At 46.2% G+C, this 19,913-nt stretch overlaps 1 protein-coding gene across 1 annotated transcript in view; it reads right to left on the minus strand.

Moving 5' to 3' along the window:
• Positions 1 to 18,072, minus strand: part of LOC149443081 (uncharacterized) — a 67,813-nt gene extending 49,741 nt beyond the window's left edge. The window contains exons 1-7 of the mRNA XM_089655935.1: positions 18,023 to 18,072; positions 17,867 to 17,933; positions 11,716 to 11,839; positions 11,502 to 11,599; positions 11,216 to 11,422; positions 10,930 to 11,136; positions 8,429 to 8,570 (exon numbers count right to left, since the gene is read on the minus strand). Coding sequence (XP_089512061.1) covers positions 8,429 to 8,570; positions 10,930 to 11,136; positions 11,216 to 11,422; positions 11,502 to 11,599; positions 11,716 to 11,839; positions 17,867 to 17,933; positions 18,023 to 18,072 — 895 coding nt within the window. The remainder of the gene's footprint in view (positions 1 to 8,428; positions 8,571 to 10,929; positions 11,137 to 11,215; positions 11,423 to 11,501; positions 11,600 to 11,715; positions 11,840 to 17,866; positions 17,934 to 18,022) is intronic.
• Between the last annotated feature and the right edge of the window lie 1,841 nt (positions 18,073 to 19,913).

A 19,913-nucleotide genomic window follows, 5' to 3' on the forward strand; every position in this document is an offset into this window, starting at 1 on the left:
GACCACCATCATTGGGGTATTGACTCCTCCCTCATTATCACTTTCTGTTTAAGGGTCCAAAGTTGGAGGATGTTATCACATTATTATCACCATGTAAAAGTCTGTGCTCCAATCACATCATCCGATATAAAATGTCCAGCTGGGAGGAAATGGGTGTAACAAAAGAGAATACATATTATGTGTATATATAGCTGTCAGGGAATTCCATGATCCCCGTAGTGATGGTCCCGGCGCAGGCGCAGTATGCCGCCCTGTGCAGGGACACTGGCACTAGGTCCAGGCCGGACGCTGCGTTCGAGTTTGCGCATGCGCAGTAGAAGCCGCGGCCACCCGCTGGGCACCAATGGCAGCACAGGGCGGGATATTTAAATGGGCCTGAGCTGTCATTCAGTGCCTTCTGGTCTCCTTGTATCCTGTGAACCTGTGCCCTGTAAGTTATTGACCTGGATTGTACCTGACCTTGCTATAGACTCCGTGCTCTGGGAACGCCTATTCAGTGGAGTGCTAGTGGTACCGTCGGGCGGTCCCTTACAATAGCAGTGGGGGAGGGTGGAGAGCAGAAGTCAGGACTATGGAATGTACAACATAGAGTATATAGTGCAGGGGTCAGGAGGATGTAATGTACAACATAGAGTGCATAGTGCAGGGGTCAGGAGTATGTAATGTACAACATAGAGTATATAGTGCAGGGGTCAGGAGGATGTAATGTACAACATAGAGTATATAGTGCAGGGGTCAGGAGTATGTAATGTACAACAGAGTATATAGTGCAGGGGTAAGGAGGATGTAATGTACAACAGAGTATATAGTGCAGGGGTAAGGAGGATGTAATGTACAACATATAGTATATAGTGCAGGGGTTAGGAGTATGTAATGTACAATATAGAGTATATAGTGCAGGGGTCAGGAGGATGTAATGTACAACATAGAGTATATAGTGCAGGGGTCAGGAGTAAGTAATGTACAACATAGAGTATACAGTGCAGGGGTCAGGAGTATGTAATGTACAACATAGAGAATATAGTGCAGGGGTCAGGAGTATGTAATGTACAACATAGAGTATATAGTGCAGGGGTCAGGAGTATGTAATGTACAACATAGAGTATATAGTGCAGGGGTCAGGAGTATGTAATGTACAACATAGAGTATATAGTGCAGGGGTCAGGGGGATGTAATGTACAACATAGAGTATATAGTGCAGGGGTCAGGAGTATGTAATGTACAACATAGAGTATATAGTGCAGGGGTCAGGAGTATGTAATGTACAACATAGAGAATATAGTGCAGGGGTCAGGAGGATGTAATGTACAACATAGAGTATATAGTGCAGGGGTCAGGAGGATGTAATGTACAAGTTATATAGTATAAGGGTCAGGACTCACAGTATTAGTATTCTGTAATCAGTGGAAGCTTAAATGTTTACTGTAGACAACATGTAGAGTTGAGCTGGGATTAAACCATCATGAAACAGGTTAGATTGGATGTGACGGTGTAAGTGGTATACTTGGACAGAAGGGTGGCAGTGGACGTGTTATACTTGGACAGAGGGGTGGCGGTGAACGTGGTATACTTGGACAGAGGGGTGGCAGTGGATGTGGTTAACTTGGACAGAGGGGTGGCAGTGGATGTGGTTAACTTGGACAGAGGGGTGGCAGTGGACGTGATAAACTTGGACAGAGGGGTGGCGGTGGATGTGGTATACTTGGACAGAGGGGTGATGGTGGACGTGGTATACTTGGACAGAGGGGTGGCAGTGGACGTGGTTAACTTGGACAGAGGGGTGGCAGTGGACATGATAAACTTGGACAGAGGGGTGGCAGTGGACGTGGTATACTTGGACAGAGGGGTGGCGGTGGACGTGGTATATTTGGACAGAGGGGTGGCGGTGGACGTGGTATACTTGGACAGAGGGGTGGCAGTGGACGTGGTATACTTGGACAGAGGGGTGGCGGTGGACGTGGTATACTTGGACAGGGGGTGGCGGTGGATGTGGTATACTTGGACAAAGGGGTGATGTGGACGTGGTATACTTGGACAGAGGGGGGGCGATGGATGTGGTATACTTGGACAGAGGGGTGGCGGGGGACATGGTATACTTGGACAGAGGGGTGTTGGTGGACGTGGTATACTTGGACAGAGGGGTGGCGGTGGACGTGGTATACTTGGACAGAGGGGTGTTGGTGGACGTGGTATACTTGGACAGAGGGGTGGCGGTGGACGTGGTATACTTGGACAGAGGGGTGGCGGTGGACGTGGTATACTTGGACACAGTTCCCCACACACGGCTAATGTGTAAGGTAAAGTCTATGGGCTGGAAAAATCTGAATGTAAATGGATAGAAAACTGGCTAAAAGATCGTATTCAGAGAGTAGTGGGTAATGATTCATACTCTGAATGGTCTAGGGGTGTCAGTAGTGTACCCCAAGGTTCAGTGTTATTAGTGGAGTACCCCAGGGTTCAGTGTTATTAGTGGGGTACCCCAAGGTTCAGTGTTATTAGTGGGGTACCCCAAGATTCAGTGTTATTAGTGGGGTACCGCAAAGGTTCAGTGTTATTAGTGGGGTACCCTAAGGTTCAGTGATATTAGTGGGGTACCCCAAGGTTCAGTGTTATTAGTGGGGTACCCCAAGGTTCAGTGTGTTTACTGGGGGACCCCAAGGTTCAGTGTTATTAGTGCGGTACCCCAAGGCTCAGCGTTATTGTGGGGTACCCCAGGGGTCAGTGTTATTAGTGGGGTACCCCAAGGGTCAGTGTTATTAGTGGGGTACCCCAGGGGTCAGTGTTATTAGTGGGGTACCCCGAGGTTCAGTGTTATTAGTGGGGTACCCCGAGGTTCAGTGTGATTAGTGGGGTACCCCAAGGTTCAGTGTTATTAGTGGGGTACCCCAGGGTTCAGAATCATCAGTGGGGTACCCCAAGGTTCAGTGTTATTAGTGGGGTACCCCAAGGCTCAGTGTGATTAGTGGGGTACACCAATGCTCAGTGTTATTAGTGGGGAACCCCAAGGTTCAGTGTTATTAGTGGGGTACCCCAAGGTTCAGTGTTATTAGTGGTGTACCCCAAGGTTCATTGTTATTAGTGGGGTACTCCAAGGTTAAGTGTTATTAGTGGTGTACCCCAAGGTCAGTGTTATTAGTGGGGTACCCCAAGGTCAATGTTATTAGTGGGGTACTCCAAGGTTAAGTGTTATTAGTGGTGTACCCCAAGGTCAGTGTTATTAGTGGTGTACCCCAAGGTCAGTGTTATTAGTGGGGTACTCCAAGGTTAAGTGTTATTAGTGGTGTACCCCAAGGTCAGTGTTATTAGTGGGGTACCCCAAGGTTCAGTGTTTTTAGTGGGGTACCCCAAGGTTCAGTGTTATTAGTGGTGTACCCCAAGGTCAGTGTTATTAGTGGGGTACCCCAAGGTCCAGTGTTATTAGTGGGGTATCCCAAGGTTCAGTGTTATTAGTGGGGTACCCCAAGGTTCAGTGTCATCAGTGGTGTACCCCAAGGTCAGTGTTATTAGTGGGGTACCCCAAGGTTCAGTGTTATTAGTGGGGTACCCCAAGGTTCAGTGTTATTAGTGGTGTACCCCAAGGCTCAGTGTTATTATCCGGTTCCTGCCCGATCTATGGCCAGATGGTGGCCGGGTGAGCACCTCGTCCCTCCGGGTGGAAGCCATATGGCGTCCATCCAGGTATGCGCAGTTTGCATGCCCGCAGAACCGTGCAGCGGCGCGATCTGTCACCGGCCATGTACCTCGGACACGGCCAATGACAGATCTGTGTACCGGCCCCATTGTCTGTACCATGTGACCTGCTGTGACCAATCACTGTAGGTCACATGACAGTTGTATACAATGGATGGCTTCATTTTCTTCCCAAAAAAAGAACACACATTTTTAAATAAAGATATGTTTTTCTTTGTTTCTGTTATAAAAGTTTGCAAATAAATAATTGTTCTTCATAAATTTATGCCGAGATGTATTCTGCTACATGTCTTTGGTGAAAATAACCCAAATTAGGATTTCTGAACTCTATAACTTCCCTACAGACTAAATCATAAACTATGGGAGATATCTGAAAATTGATCAATCCTGAAGTACTGACAGCCAATCTTATTTCTTGAGGTCCAAGAATGTCAGGACAGTACAGATATCCCCCAAATGTCAGAACGCTACAGATATCCCCCAAATGTCAGAACGGTACAGATATCCCCCAAATGTCAGGACAGTACAGATATCCCCCAAATGTCAGAACGGTACAGATATCCCCCAAATGTCAGAACGGTACAGATATCCCCCAAATGTCAGGACGGTACAGATATCCCCCAAATGTCAGAACGGTACAGATATCCCCCAAATGTCAGAACAGTACAGATATCCCCCAAATGTCAGCACAGTACAGATATCCCCCAAATGTCAGGACAGTACAGATATCCCCCAAATGTCAGGACAGTACAGATATCCCCCAAATGTCAGGACAGTACAGACATCCCCCAAATGTCAGGACAGTACAGACATCCCCCAAATGTCAGGACGGTACAGATATCCCCCCAAATGTCAGAATGGTACAGATATCCCCCAAATGTCAGGACAGTACAGATATCCCCCAAATGTCAGGACAGGACAGATATCCCCCAAATATAAGGACGGTACAGATATCCCTCAAATGTCAGGACAGGACAGATATCCCCCAAATGTCAGGATGGTACAGATATCCCCCAAATGTCAGGACAGTACAGATATCCCCCAAATGTCAGAACGGTATAGATATCCCCCAAATGTCAGAACGGTATATTTATCCCCCAAATGTCAGAACAGTACAGATATCCTCCAAATGTCAGGATGGTACAGATATCCCCTAAATGTCAGGACAGTACAGATATCCCCCAAATGTCAGGACGGTACAGATATCCCCCAAATGTCAGGACAGTACAGATATCCCCCAAATGTCAGAACGGTACAGATATCCCCCAAATGTCAGAACGGTACAGATATCCCCCAAATGTCAGGACGGTACAGATATCCCCCAAATGTCAGAACGGTACAGATATCCCCAAATGTCAGCACGGTACAGATATCCCCAAATGTCAGCACGGTACAGATATCCCCCAAATGTCAGAACGGTACAGATATCCCCCAAATGTCAGGACGGTACAGATATCCCCCAAATGTCAGGACGGTACAGATATCCCCCAAATGTCAGAACGGTACAGATATCCCCCAAATGTCAGAACGGTACAGATATCCCCCAAATGTCAGAACGGTACAGATATCCCCCAAATGTCAGGACGGTACAGATATCCCCAAATGTCAGCACGGTACAGATATCCCCAAATGTCAGGACGGTACAGATATCCCCCAAATGTCAGGACGGTACAGATATCCCCCAAATGTCAGGATGGTACAGATATCCCCCAAATGTCAGAACGGTACAGATATCCCCCAAATGTCAGAACGGTACAGATATCCCCCAAATGTCAGAACGGTACAGATATCCCCCAAATGTCAGAACGGTACAGATATCCCCCAAATGTCAGGACGGTACAGATATCCCCCAAATGTCAGAACAGTACAGATATCCCCCAAATGTCAGGACAGTACAGATATCCCCCAAATGTCAGGAAAGTACAGATACCCCTAAATTTTAGTTTGGGTACAATGTTGCATTACCGTGCAATTGTCATTCAAAGTGTGAGAGCGCTGAAACCTGAAAATTGGCCTGGGCAGGAAGGGGGTAGAAGTGCCCGGTATGGAAGGGGTTAGTGGGGTACCCCAAGATTCATTGTTGGGACCCCAACTTATTAATATATTTATAAACAATATCGGGTCTGATATTAAAGATCCCAAGGGAGGATATGATCTCCATGTATAATACATAAGGGGGGATGTGATCTCCATGTATAATACATAAGGGGGGATATGATTTCCATGTATAATACATAAGGGGGATATGATCTCCATGTATAATACATAAGGGGGGATATGATCTCCATGTATAATACATAAGGGGGGATATGATCTCCATGTATAATACATAAGGGGGGGATATGATCTCCATGTATAATACATAAGGGGGGGATATGATCACCATGTATAATACATAAGGGGGGATATGATCACCATGTATAATACATAAGGGGGGATATGATCTCCATGTATAATACATAAGGGGGGATATGATCTCCATGTATAATACATAAGGGGGGATATGATCTCCATGTATAATACATAAGGGGGATATGATCTCCATGTATAATACATAAGGGGGGATATGATCTCCATGTATAATACATAAGGGGGGATATGATCTCCATGTATAATACATAAGGGGGGGATATGATCTCCATGTATAATACATAAGGGGGGGATATGATCACCATGTATAATACATAAGGGGGGATATGATCACCATGTATAATACATAAGGGGGGATATGATCTCCATGTATAATACATAAGGGGGGATATGATCTCCATGTATAATACATAAGGGGGGATATGATCTCCATGTATAATACATAAGGGGGATATGATCTCCATGTATAATACATAAGGGGGGATATGATCTCCATGTATAATACATAAGGGGGGATATGATCTCCATGTATAATACATAAGGGGGGGATATGATCTCCATGTATAATACATAAGGGGGGATATGATCTCCATGTATAATACATAAGGGGGGATATAATCTCCATGTATAATACATAAGGGGGGATATGATCTCCATGTATAATACATAAGGGGGATATGATCTCCATGTATAATACATAAGGGGGGATATGATCACCGTGTATAATACATAAGGGGGGGTATGATCTCCATCTATAATACATAAGGGGGGGATATGATCTCATTGTATAATACATAAGGGGGGATATGATCACCATGTATAATACATAAGGGGGATATGATCTCCATGTATAATACATAAGGGGGGATATGATCTCCATGTATAATACATAAGGGGGATATGATCTCCATGTATAATACATAAGGGGGGATATGATCTCCATGTATAATACATAAGGGGGATATGATCTCCATGTATAATACATAAGGGGGATATGATCTCCATGTATAATACATAAGGGGGGATATGATCACCATGTATAATACATAAGGGGGGGATATGATCTCCATGTATAATACATAAGGGGGATATGATCACCATGTATAATACATAAGGGAGGGATATGATCTCCATGTATAATACATAAGGGGGATATGATCTCCATGTATAATACATAAGGGGGGATATGATCTCCATGTATAATACATAAGGGGGGATATGATCTCCATGTATAATACATAAGGGGGGATATGATCTCCATGTATAATACATAAGGGGGGATATGATCTCCATGTATAATACATAAGGGGGATATGATCTCCATGTATAATACATAAGGGGGGATATGATCTCCATGTATAATACATAAGGGGGGATATGATCTCCATGTATAATACATAAGGGGGGGATATGATCTCCATGTATAATACATAAGGGGGGATATGATCTCCATGTATAATACATAAGGGGGGATATAATCTCCATGTATAATACATAAGGGGGGATATGATCTCCATGTATAATACATAAGGGGGATATGATCTCCATGTATAATACATAAGGGGGGATATGATCTCCATGTATAATACATAAGGGGGATATGATCTCCATGTATAATACATAAGGGGGGGATATGATCTCCATGTATAATACATAAGGGGGGGGGTTGCTGTAGGAAAGTCCTGGATTCTTTCTTGGATACACAGAATATAACTGGATATAACATTTATAGGGAAAGTTGATCCAGGGAATATCCGATTGCATCTCGGGGGGTCAGGAAGGATTTTTTTCCCCTGCAGGAGCAGATTGGATCGTTCTTTGCTGGGTTTTTTCCTTCTGGTGGATCAGCTGTGGGTGTCGGATTATAACTTTTATTTTTAATGGTACAACTAGATGGAATGTCTGTTTTCAGCCAGACTAACTATGTAACTATGTAGGTCCCACACCGCTGCCTCCCATCTCCTGAGACTGCACTCAGTGACTTGGGTCTGAGACACTACAGACATATCCCTCCACCCGGCACAGCCAGCAGATAACAGAGAAGGTCCCCTGGAGGAGTCAGGCACAAGGCAGGAGACCCCAGTCACATGTCCTGGGTGCCTACATTATGCAATGCTTATAGGAAAAATCAACATTTTTCTGCCAGCTGAACCCCAGAACCTCCATAAATCCAGTCTAGATACATAAATTGTGTCTGCAGCACAGAGAAGGAAGATTATCCGAGAGAAATCCAGGAATACAGGACGGGGAACACAGCTCAGGAAAGTGACCAGGGGATTACAGGCTGATATCACCCAGTCCCCGCCCTACTCTGGACCAATCAGTGAGCAGTATGGGTGGAGGAATGGATTTAGTGTTCATGACCCACCTGTGCTGATCTCTGTAGGAGTGTCCTCCTCTATAAATGTCCCCGTTATTCCATCCTCCTCCATAGACTGCTGATCATCCCTCACATACGCCTCTTCTTCTTCTGCTTTCACCTCAAATTCTATATCGATTGGATCTCCACTCTAAATCAAGGAAATGAGAGAGAATATCATCTGTAAAATGTAAGATTTATGATTGTGACATCACACACAAAATCCACACATTGTCTCCCTTCACAGAAGCAGATCACATGTGATATGTGGGTACATTTCCCCTAAATACCGCATGCCATCCTGAAACTGTCCATTTCCTATCCCGTGTTGCGGTATTGACCACAAACACTGAACACGCTCAGTAAATACCGCATGAACAGGCGTTACATTCACAGAAGGAAATAAAGAATGAAATGCATGCGGTCATTAATTAGTGGTGGAGACATGCGGCATTCAGGAAATGTGTACTGCTTGGTAAAGAGTGGGCGGCCGCTGGCATCCTTAACAACCAGTAAACAACATGGTTGTTAGGGACCGAGCGGCCGCCACGTCCTAACAAACCAATAAATATAAAGAAAAGAATTACCGGCAATGAAATATGAAGAAAATAGCATAGGATTCCCCCTTTGGCGGGGTCTAGTATGGATTTTGAGGGGGACTCCTTGCCAAAATTAAAGAAATACATATCATACCCCTATCTGAGCATGCAGCCCAGCAGGTCAGGAATGGGGGTGATGAGCAAGTGACCCCCCCATCCTGAAACATACCAGGCCACGTGCCCTTAACATGGAGTGGATGCTCTGGGGCGGGGGGGGGGGGCTTTGCTCCCCCAGAGCACCTTGTCCATGTTGATGAGGACAAGGGACTCTTCCCCACAACCCAGGCTAGTGGCTGTGGGGGTTTGCAGGCAGAGGACTTACAAAATTTAACAAGGGGGCCCTCAGATCCCTCACCCCATGTGAATCAGTATGGGGTACATGGTACCCCTAATTATTCACCCCCAAAAAGTATTCTGTTAAATACAGCAGGCAGTTTTTAACAAGTCCTTTATTAAAAAAGCAAAACTAAAGCAAAATGTCCCCCCCGGTGTAGATCCATCATCAATCACGGTGCTCGCTGTCACCGCTGACTCGGAAAGAAAAGCTCCGCTCCCAATGAAGACTCCCCTCTGTCTGACAGCTCTGCTGCCTCCTGCCACTAAATATACTAAGGGATGGTGCCACTCGGTGACATCACTGACCAGGGCATGTTGTATTGGTGACGTCACTGACCGGGGCATGTTGTATTGGTGACGTCACTGACCGGGGCATGTTGTATTGGTGATGTCACTGACCGGGGCATGTTGTATTGGTGATGTCACTGACCGGGGCATGTTGTATTGGTGACGTCACTGACCAGCGCATGTTGTATTGGTGATGTCACTGACCGGGGCATGTTGTATTGGTGACGTCACTGACCGGGGCATGTTGTATTGGTGACGTCACTGACCGGGGCATGTTGTATTGGTGATGTCACTGACCGGGGCATGTTGTATTGGTGACGTCACTGACCGGGGCATGTTGTATTGGTGACGTCACTGACCAGCGCATGTTGTATTGGTGATGTCACTGACCGGGGCATGTTGTATTGGTGACGTCACTGACCGGGGCATGTTGTATTGGTGACGTCACTGACCGGGGCATGTTGTATTGGTGACGTCACTGACCGGGGCATGTTGTATTGGTGACGTCACTGACCGGGGCATGTTGTATTGGTGATGTCACTGACCGGGGCATGTTGTATTGGTGACGTCACAAGAGGGCAAGGCCACCCAGTGATGTCACAGGGTGGTAGCGCTCCTTAGTTTATTTAGAAGTGGGAGGTGGCAGAGCTGTCAGACAGCAGGAGGGGAGCTTTGTTTTTTCTTCGAGTCAGCGATGACAGCGAGTATTGTGATTGGATCATTGATGGATCTACATCAGGGGGATATTGTTCTTTATTTTTGTTTTGTCAAAAATATCTTCAAGTGGTTTTTTACACTACACTACAATGCCCAGGGTTGTGGGGAAGGGACCCTTGTCCCCATCAACATGGGGACAAGGTGCTTTTGGGAGGGCAGAGCGTCCCTGCCCTGAAGCACCCACCCAATGTTGAGGGTATGTGGCCTGGTATGGTTCAGGAGGAACGTGGGCACTCACTAAGGGTCTGGTATTGATTTTGGAGGGGAACCCACACTTTTTGTATTATTTTGTCATCGGGGTTCCCCTCAAAATCCATACCAGACCTGGAACTTGGCAGCCGTCTGCTCCTTGTTTACTGGTTGTTGGGGACACTGACGGCTGCCCTCTCCATAACAACAAGCTATTTACAAGTGTTGCTATGGACACCAGTGGTAAATTCCCCGCAGGCTTCACTACTAAAAAACAGAATGCAGCATCTTACTACATACTGGGATACGGGAAGATACCGCTTTGTGATTGGAGCCCCTAGTCTCTACAAGTCCATGTTCTAGATTCTCCATCCCACCAACCTTGTAATAGTGAGGGATGGTGTGACCTTCCTGTGTGGAATCCCGGGAATACAGAGGACGGGGACATCTCTCTGGGGGGTTCCTGGTATTAGGTGACTCCATCATATCTTTGTGTCCTTCTGAAAACTCCTCCATCACTCCATACTCCTCATCCTCCTCTTTATACTCTTCTTTAACATCAATATTATCATCCCCGAGGATTCCACTCTGAAAGATATAATAAAACATTCATTGTAACAAACATGCTGTGTATAAATCACAACTACCAATAATTGTCATCATCTACCTGATGATGGTGAGGGATGGTGTGACCTTCCTGTGTGGAATCCCGGGAATACAGAGGACGGGGACATCTCTCTGGGGGGTTCCTGGTATTAGGTGGCTCCATCATATCCTTGTGTCCTTCTGAAAACTCCTCCATCACTCCATACTCCTCATCCTCCTCTTTATACTCTTCTTTAACATCAATATTATCATCCCCGAGGATTCCACTCTGAAAGATATAATAAAACATTCATTGTAACAAACATGCTGTGTATAAATCACAACTACCAATAATTGTCATCATCTACCTGATGATGGTGAGGGATGGTGTGACCTTCCTGTGTAGAATCCCGGGAATACAGAGGACGGGGACATCTCTCTGGTGGGTTCCCATGACTGGATCCATCTGTAGGAAACACACACACTGACTGAATCCATTGTTTCTATGTGTTTATCAGATGATGGGGGATCTAGGTGGATCCTCCGTACTGCTCTCTCCTTTACAATAAAGTCTCCTCTTACCCGGTGATGTGAGGGGCGGCTGATTGTCCATCATGACGTCCTTGTAGAGATCCTTGTGTCCTTCTAAATACTCCCACTCCTCCATGGAGAAATAGACAGTGACACCCTGACACCTTATAGGAACCTGACACACACAATGATACAGTCACCATCCAGACACATCCCTTGTCTGTTACTGGAGAATGTCCCAGAATTCCCAGCACCGCTCACCTCTCCTGTCAGCAGATGGACCATCCTGGTGGTCAGTTCCAGAATCTTCTGCTCTTTCTCCCTCTCAGGTATCAGAGAATGAGATGGAGGCACCATGGTGAGGCTCTGGGTTCTGCTCCATCCTCCTGAGATTGGCTCCCCACTAGACTTCTTCTTTACAACATAATCCTACAGATCAGGAGAAAAATAAAACAATATCAACCACCTGACATCATCTAAATGTGTGCAAAAATAAAATGATCTATTGACCAGAATAGACAAGAGTGATGTCATGTGACCTCCCAGAATCCTCCTCACCTCTCCGGTCAGCAGGTAGATGATCTCCAGGGTGAGGTTTAGTATCTTCTCAGTCATGTGACTCCGGTCCTCCTCCATCCTCATTGGTGCCATCATGTGATCTATACAGGTCTCCTTGTAGACGGATAACTTTGGGGAATGAAAGTAAGAATGATTTGGATGGTATTGGTCACACAATAATAGGATGTGGATGTGAGGGGGGAATAGGAGGGTTGATGGACATTGAAGAACTACTCCCCCCATGGGAAGACATTTTGTTTGGACTGTTTAGTGTTTACTACAATTTTGAGGTCCGGGGCCCCTTTTCTCTGTTGGGTTTGTTTGGTCTCTGAACTGGTTTTGATGAGTATTAGATCTGCAGACAAGGAATGATAAATCTGATCCTTCCTATGACTAGTTTGCTCTGAGGCAGTGCTGTGAGGTCAATGTCGGCTCATCATGCAGGGATGGTCACTTTACATCACCCGACGCCCGGGACATGTAGTTCTGGGGGCCGGGCAAGTATTGTTTTTAATCTTTATCCCTGCTGAGGGCAAGCCGCAGGGCTCTCCTTTCAGGTGCCAGCCTCTGCCACCCCGTGTGTGTGAACCTCTCCTGTACCTACTATGCTTCCCCGGCTCTGCTTGCCCATCTGTGGGCCCGGGTCAGCGGGTGTCGGAGGGTAGAGGGGACGGAGGAGAGCGGACACGTTCACTCCCTTCTTGTCCTGACCCAGAAGTGACGTTATGACAGATTTCCCGACCATCGAGGACGGCAAAGAATGTAATGCGGTGCGATGTGCTCTACATTACATCCAATGGAGTACAGGGGAACATTGGGGGTCTTTTAGACCCTGGATGTCTCAATAAAGAGAACCTCTCATCAAAAGTCATCTCATAGAGGACTTTGTCCCCTTAAGTAAAAATTTTTTTTTTAATTGTAAACAATTAAAGTTACACCCAAGTACATAACTCCTCCCCTTAAAAAATGTTGAGGCCCCCCACCCCCACATATGCGCACCCAAACGTAAGAGCACACGCTGGAGCGCCTACACGTGATAACATTGATTGTGATACACGTTACATATCGCCGGTCACACCAGAATGAGAGGATAATTCTAGGAGCAGACCTCCTCCGTACTCTATACTGATGACCTAGAAGGGGCTATAAATGTGTCCCCTATAGATAATACCGGGGACTAAAGGTTGTCACCATTTCAGCACACACAACTTAAGGTTTGACATGTTGGATATCTATTTACTCGCTGCAACCTCGGCTTTTATATTTTTACACATAAATGGGTCATTTATTGCTTTTTGTGCCCTGAAATCATCTTAAGTGTATTTTTTAATGAAATTTGGCATTTCCTAGACTTTGTGATAATATTTTGTGACGTAAAAATTAGAACTGCCGCTATTTTATTCTCTAAAGTCTCTACTTTCAGAAAATCGATATTTTGGGGGTTTTATGTCATCTTCAGGCCTAAAATGATTTTATAAACGTGTGCAAAAAATGGCTCTGGGCGTGAAAGGGAGAAAGGATAAGCCGGACACTCCCCTTTTCTGAGGAGCAGCCAATCAGTTCTCATTACACTGCAAGGTCTCTCCCCTTCCTGCTAGTCCCCGGGTGCGGTGCTGGAGACAGGCGGGGGAGGGGAGGAGGAGATAAACAGAACAATGTTACACATATTACACATTTAAATTGCTATAAAACTCTTTTAATTTTTTTAAAGCCCCCAACATTCGTAAAAGAGCCTCAGATTTATATACATTGTTGTAAATAGGAAATAACATCTTATTACCTCCTCTGCTGCCACTTCCACCAACGTCTCCTCTATACTTCTTCCCACGTCACCTCTGATCTGGAACTTCCTGTCTGTGCCTGACATCACTACCTGTCTGTACCTGACATCACTTCCTGTCTGTACCTGACATCACTACCTGTCTGTACCTGACATCACTTCCTGTCTGTCCCTGACATCACTTCCTGTCTGCATTCCATAGAGACTTCCTGTGTGAGTATAGGTGAGATCAGCACCTTGTGGAGTTCAGAGGAACTGCAGCCCCGAGATCCATCCCATAATCCCCCTTCCTGTATAATATGTACCTTACAGGGATACTACGGGAGATGAAACATTACTGAATAAAGGAAGAAGAAATAAATGTAACTCTTATGTAACCAACTGTTCAACAAACATCTCTTATTACATATAGAAAAGTCTTACAAACACAGAACACAAAATACAAATGTATAGCTAATGAGAGCGATCCCGCCAAACCTGATCCTTCTGGGGGGGACAATGCAAAAATATATATCAATCCACTCATAATGACATCATCTTCTGGGAGTGTCTGCACATCCATCCATTTCATATACATTTCATTGTCTCAGCAGATCTCCTGCAGCCTATTAGCTCCCATTTCCCTTTCTATGTCTCAGCAGATCTCCTGCAGCCTATTAGCACCCATTTCCCTTTCTATGTCTCGGCAGATCCCCTGCAGCCTATTAGCTCCCATTTCCCTCTCTATGTCTCAGCAGATCTCCTGCAGCCTATTAGCGCCCATTTCCCTCTCTATGTCTCAGCGAATCTCCTGCAGCCTATTAGCACCCATTTCCCTCTCTATATCTCAGCAGATCTCCTGCAGCCTATTAGCACCCATTTCCATCTCTATGTCACATATTACAACAAGCAGTCACAAAGGTAAATGTAAAATAAAAGCAGAGAGGGAGAGAAGGCTGATAAAGCAGCTCATAGATGAGAGGTACATAAGAACATACAATGTCAATACAAAACAGTGACATGGCCATCAATCACAAACGATCGGAGCAGACAGATCGGTGTCATAGGTGTCCCGTGGGTCCTGAACTGCCTCCAGCGCAGGGACAGTAGCAGGGTGTAAAGCAGGTAGGTACTCCAACTTTCTCATTTCTGCTCTGACCTTCATCAGTGCCGGTAACATGGGGGACATAGAAGACAGCCAATGCATGGGAATGGTTCTCCTGGCTGCCCTCATGTAGGTGGAAAGTTTCCGTTCATATTTAGAGAGACCCTAAAAAGGTAGACCCAACAGAAAGTAAATGGGCTCAAAAGGGACAGGAGACCGCAGAAGTCACCACAATGGGTTAAGGACCTCCCCCAAAAGGGCGCAATGGACCAGCAATCCCAAAAAATGTGGAAAAGAGTGTCAGTTTCCGTCCCACAACACCAGCAAATAGAAGAAACATTTGGATTACGATCATGGAGAACCTCAGGGGTCCAATACCAAAACATCGGGGTCTTAGAAGGATTTTCTGTACACATTACACACACAGAAGATTTAGAAGAGGCCTCCCAAATCCTACTCCATTGATCCAACCCAATATCACATTGAAGGAAACGGGACCATTTACACATATAAAGGGGAGAACCAATAGAAAAAGGGCGACATCTACAAGCAATGTATACGTAGCGGAAATTATGTCCCGGTGGTGTGGGCCTTGGATGCAGATATGCTCTAAAGGGGTAGGTTGTTCAAGAGTCAGAGAAGAGGCTTTGGAGGCAAAAATGTGTTGTATCTGTAGATAAAATACTGATGGGGTGGAATGCGAGCAGCTTTTTGAATGTCAGGGAAGGATTTAAGGTTGTGAATTATGGGATTGACCAAATGTCACAATTGGAATAGATAAGCCTCAGCCCAAGGATGGACTCGACCAATGGCCAGACCATCTGGGAGACTTGGATTAAAAATGATGTTTGTCAAGGGGGAACACTTAGAGCCTAGGATGAATCTAACCCTACACCTCCTCCATATAGACAACATAAACTGCATGGGTCCTAATATGAGAGGAGAGGTAGTGTGGACTGTGACAAAATAAGTCCCCCTCATTCCCTCTTTACACCAAGTCATGACCAGACATGCACACCTCGGTTAGCAAGTCGCTGTGGGCGTGTGCATGTGGGTGGGATCTGTGACAACCTCTGATGACTCCTCTGTCATCCAATAAAGCTGATGGAACTCTGATGTCTTCCTTGTCCTACGATGAAGCTGATGGACCTCTGATGTCTGCCTATCCTCTGATGAAGTTGATGGACCTCTGATGACTCCCCTGTCCTCCAATAAAGCTGATGGAACTCTGATGTCTCCCTAGTCCTACGATGAAGCTGATGGACCTCTGATGTCTCCCCTGTCCTCTGATGAAGCTGATAGACCTCTGATTTCTCCTCTGATAAAGCTAATGGAACTCTGATGTCTCCCCTGTCTCTAATGAAGCTGATGGACCTCTGATGTCTGCCTATCTTCTGATGAAGCTGATGGAACTCTGATGTCTCCCTAGTCCTACGATGAAGCTGATGGACCTCTGATTTCTCCTCTGTCCTCTGATAAAGCTAATGGAACTCTGATGCCTCCCCTGTCTCTAATGAAGCTGATGGACCTCTGATGTCTCCTCTGTCCTCTGATGAAGCTAATGGACCTCTGATGTCTCCCATCTCCAATGAGGCTAATGGACCTCTGATGTATGCCTATCCTCTGATGAAGCTGATGGACCTCTGATGACTCCCTTGTTCTACAATGAAACTGATGGACACTTTGATGTCTCCCCATTCTCAGATGAAGCTGATGGACCTCTGATGTCTCTCCTGTCATATGATGGACCTCTGATGTCTCCCCATCCTCTGATATCCACCAGTCAATGTTCACTGAAGGAAGGGGGATCCAGGAGTGAACATTCACTGAAAGAAGGGGAGATCCAGGAGCGAATGCTCACTCCAGGAGGGAGAAATCCAGGAGTTAATGTTCACCATGGGAAGTGGAAATCCAGGAGTAAATGTTCAATGAAGGAAGGGGGGATCCAGGAGAGAATGTTCACTAATCTCCCACCCCTCTAACTGGCATCACCCCCTGTGTCAATCCTAGGTGTGCTAATGGGCCCATGGCATAGGTGTGTGGGGGGACCTACCTTTACCAGGGTGTGTGGGGAAAACCCCCATTGCTGGGCTATGCAGGGGGACCTACCATTACTTATGTGTATGGAGGAATCCATCATAACCTGGGTGTGTGCGAGAGGGCTCACCATTACCAGGGTGTGTGCACGGGGGGGCACCATTGCTGGGGTGTGTGGGGGAACCCACCATTACAATGGAGTTCGGGGGAGCCAACCATTACTGGGGTATATGGGGACCCACCATTTGTTAATAAGATAACACCGTGTTATCATTAGTTCATTTTGAAGTGGAGTTCCCCTTCATCTTCATACTTCTCCTAATGCTGGATGAGGGTCTGGTATGGATATTAAAGGGGAACCCCACACTTATTTAGTTTTGAAGCAGAGTTTTCCTTTATATTGTTAGACCTCACAGTTGAGCTGAACTTTTACTGCCCCCTATATCTGCAGAGGCAGTGGGCAGTGTCTACACATATCCCAGTAGTGATGGTTGTCTTCGCAGTCACAGCAGGAATTATCCCCAAGATGTCACTTTTGATGGGTGTAGCTCCTGCTGAATGTGACCCATTGAAGTGAATGAGGCTGTTCTTTGACCCCCCAACAAGTGCAGGCAATGCATGTGACTCACAAACTGCACCAAAAACACAAGGCAGGTGCATTTTTTATGTAGTTTGCCATGTTTTCCATTGATTTCAATGGGGAGGTGCATTTTTTGTGTGGCTTTTTTTTTACCACACCAAACCTGCACTAAAAATGTGACAAGCAGGACTTCGAAAAATGCAGCGGCCCCGCATCGGCTGAGTGTGAATCTGGGAGGGAAATGTAATTTGTTGGCAATTTAAAACTCTTCTCTAGATCTGTAAATGTCAGGGACGTGCGATGATTGACACCCCCTTACCCAGATAATGGGGACTTGTAATCTGACAGATTCACACAGGAATTGTTCATTGCTGAAGGAGCCCCGAGAAACCTTTGGAGGACCCCTGGCTGAGAAAGGCTGGACTAGGCAGTCATATATCTCTGCCCCCTTGGTGGGAGTGGAGGTGACCCCTCTATAAGTGTAGCGATCCCCCCAAAGGGGGTAAGTTTGTTCACTCCAGCACTCTGCCTCCCAACCCCAAGAACTGTCTCAGCCCCAACTGACACCCCTGACAATAGTGAAGTACAAGGTCCAATGAAAAGCACACACGGTATAATAAACACAGAGATCAGCTTTACTGTAAGACCTCTATGGGAAGTAATAAACATGAACAACAGGTATACGTTCGGTGAATCCAGAGAACAGCAAATCCTGAGACCGGAAGCAATAGAACTCACTTTTACACTCAGGCTGCTTTCAGGGGATTCCAACCGTGAATAACCCCAAGAGCAGAGGAAACACTTACATGGCGCCCTCAAAGTGGGTCTAAACCCCTTTACATAAACTCAGCTCTATGATGTCCAAGCAGGAGGAGAGCAGAAGGATGACTCTCTGTGGTGTCAGACTTCTCCCTTCTAACCCCCGACACCACAAGCCCAATAGGCAAACACTGCGCCCAACTGATGCTTCATAGCTACTTTCCAAGGTAGAGCTATTCCCTCCCACACCATGCAATATAGAGGCCTGAATACGCATGCGCGTGCCCGTATGGCACCAGTAACTTCAGTCTCTTGGTAACAGGATGAATGTTGGGGTCTTCAGCGAGACACTTTCATTGGTGCACTTACACTCCTATGGTAAAGTATCATTGTAATCCCGTGGCAGGATTTGTATAGCAAAGCAAACACTGTGTCTGTATAGCAGGACCATCTACACAACCCAGTGCCTGGTGAGTATGGGAGAAGTGTCATGTCTCTGTGTGCCATGTTCCTGTCATCTGCCAGGGGGCAAAATCCCTCTCACCAGATCCTGGGACTAAGGCCCAAACCATGGTCCTGGAAATGACCGGCTCCTGTGGTCACCTCACGATGAGCCCTTCACACTGTCGGTGTAGGCACTGTACTGTAGGCCACATCTCTCAGGTTGGATGTTCCCTGACTGATGCAGATACCTAAACATGGAGTGAACTGACCCTGAGCACTTCTCTGCCAGGTCCAGACTGTCTCCTGCCACATGCAGACTGCCTCCCCTCAGGAAAAACAAGATGGAGTCCTTCACTCTGCTCTCACTAAGCATGCTGGTCTCTGTAGTTCCATCCCTCATATCAGCCTATCAGGCCATTTCTGTTCAGGACTGCATATCCCACAATGCTTTGCAGCTGCACCTCCTGCTTGAGAAAGTCCCTGTCATTGGCTCCTTTAATACCACTTCTGATTGGCTCTCTCTGTGTTACAGTCTGAGAGGAGAAGGGAGGGGCTGAAATCCCTGACTGCCTTGTGTGTATCCAGTGAAAGTGTCAGATTTCACAGGAGATGCCAGTCAGCAGGTTACAGCAGTCACAGATAGGAGTCATTTCCTCCCCTACACAAGGATCTACAGTCCATACACACCCAGCACAAGGCCGGGGTCACACTACCAGACGCTTCTCGGGGCTGCAGTTCCTCTGAGCTCCACAAGGTGGGGATCTCACTTCTACCCACACAGGAAGTCTCTATGGAAGACAGACAGGAAGTGATGTCAGGTACAGACAGGAAGTGATGTCAGGTACAGACAGGAAGTGATGGCAGACATAGACAGGAGGTAGAGATGAGACGTGGCTGAAAGTAGCAGCAGAGGAGGTAATATTATTATTATTATTATTATACAGTATTTATAAAGCGCCAATAGTTCGCTCAGCGCTGTACATTACAAAGGGGACAGAACATGTGAC

The sequence above is a fragment of the Staurois parvus genome, unplaced genomic scaffold (assembly GCF_062004578.1).
Source record: "Staurois parvus isolate SC_StPar_1 unplaced genomic scaffold, SC_StPar_1.0 ptg000877l, whole genome shotgun sequence".
Classification (NCBI taxonomy): domain Eukaryota; kingdom Metazoa; phylum Chordata; class Amphibia; order Anura; family Ranidae; genus Staurois; species Staurois parvus.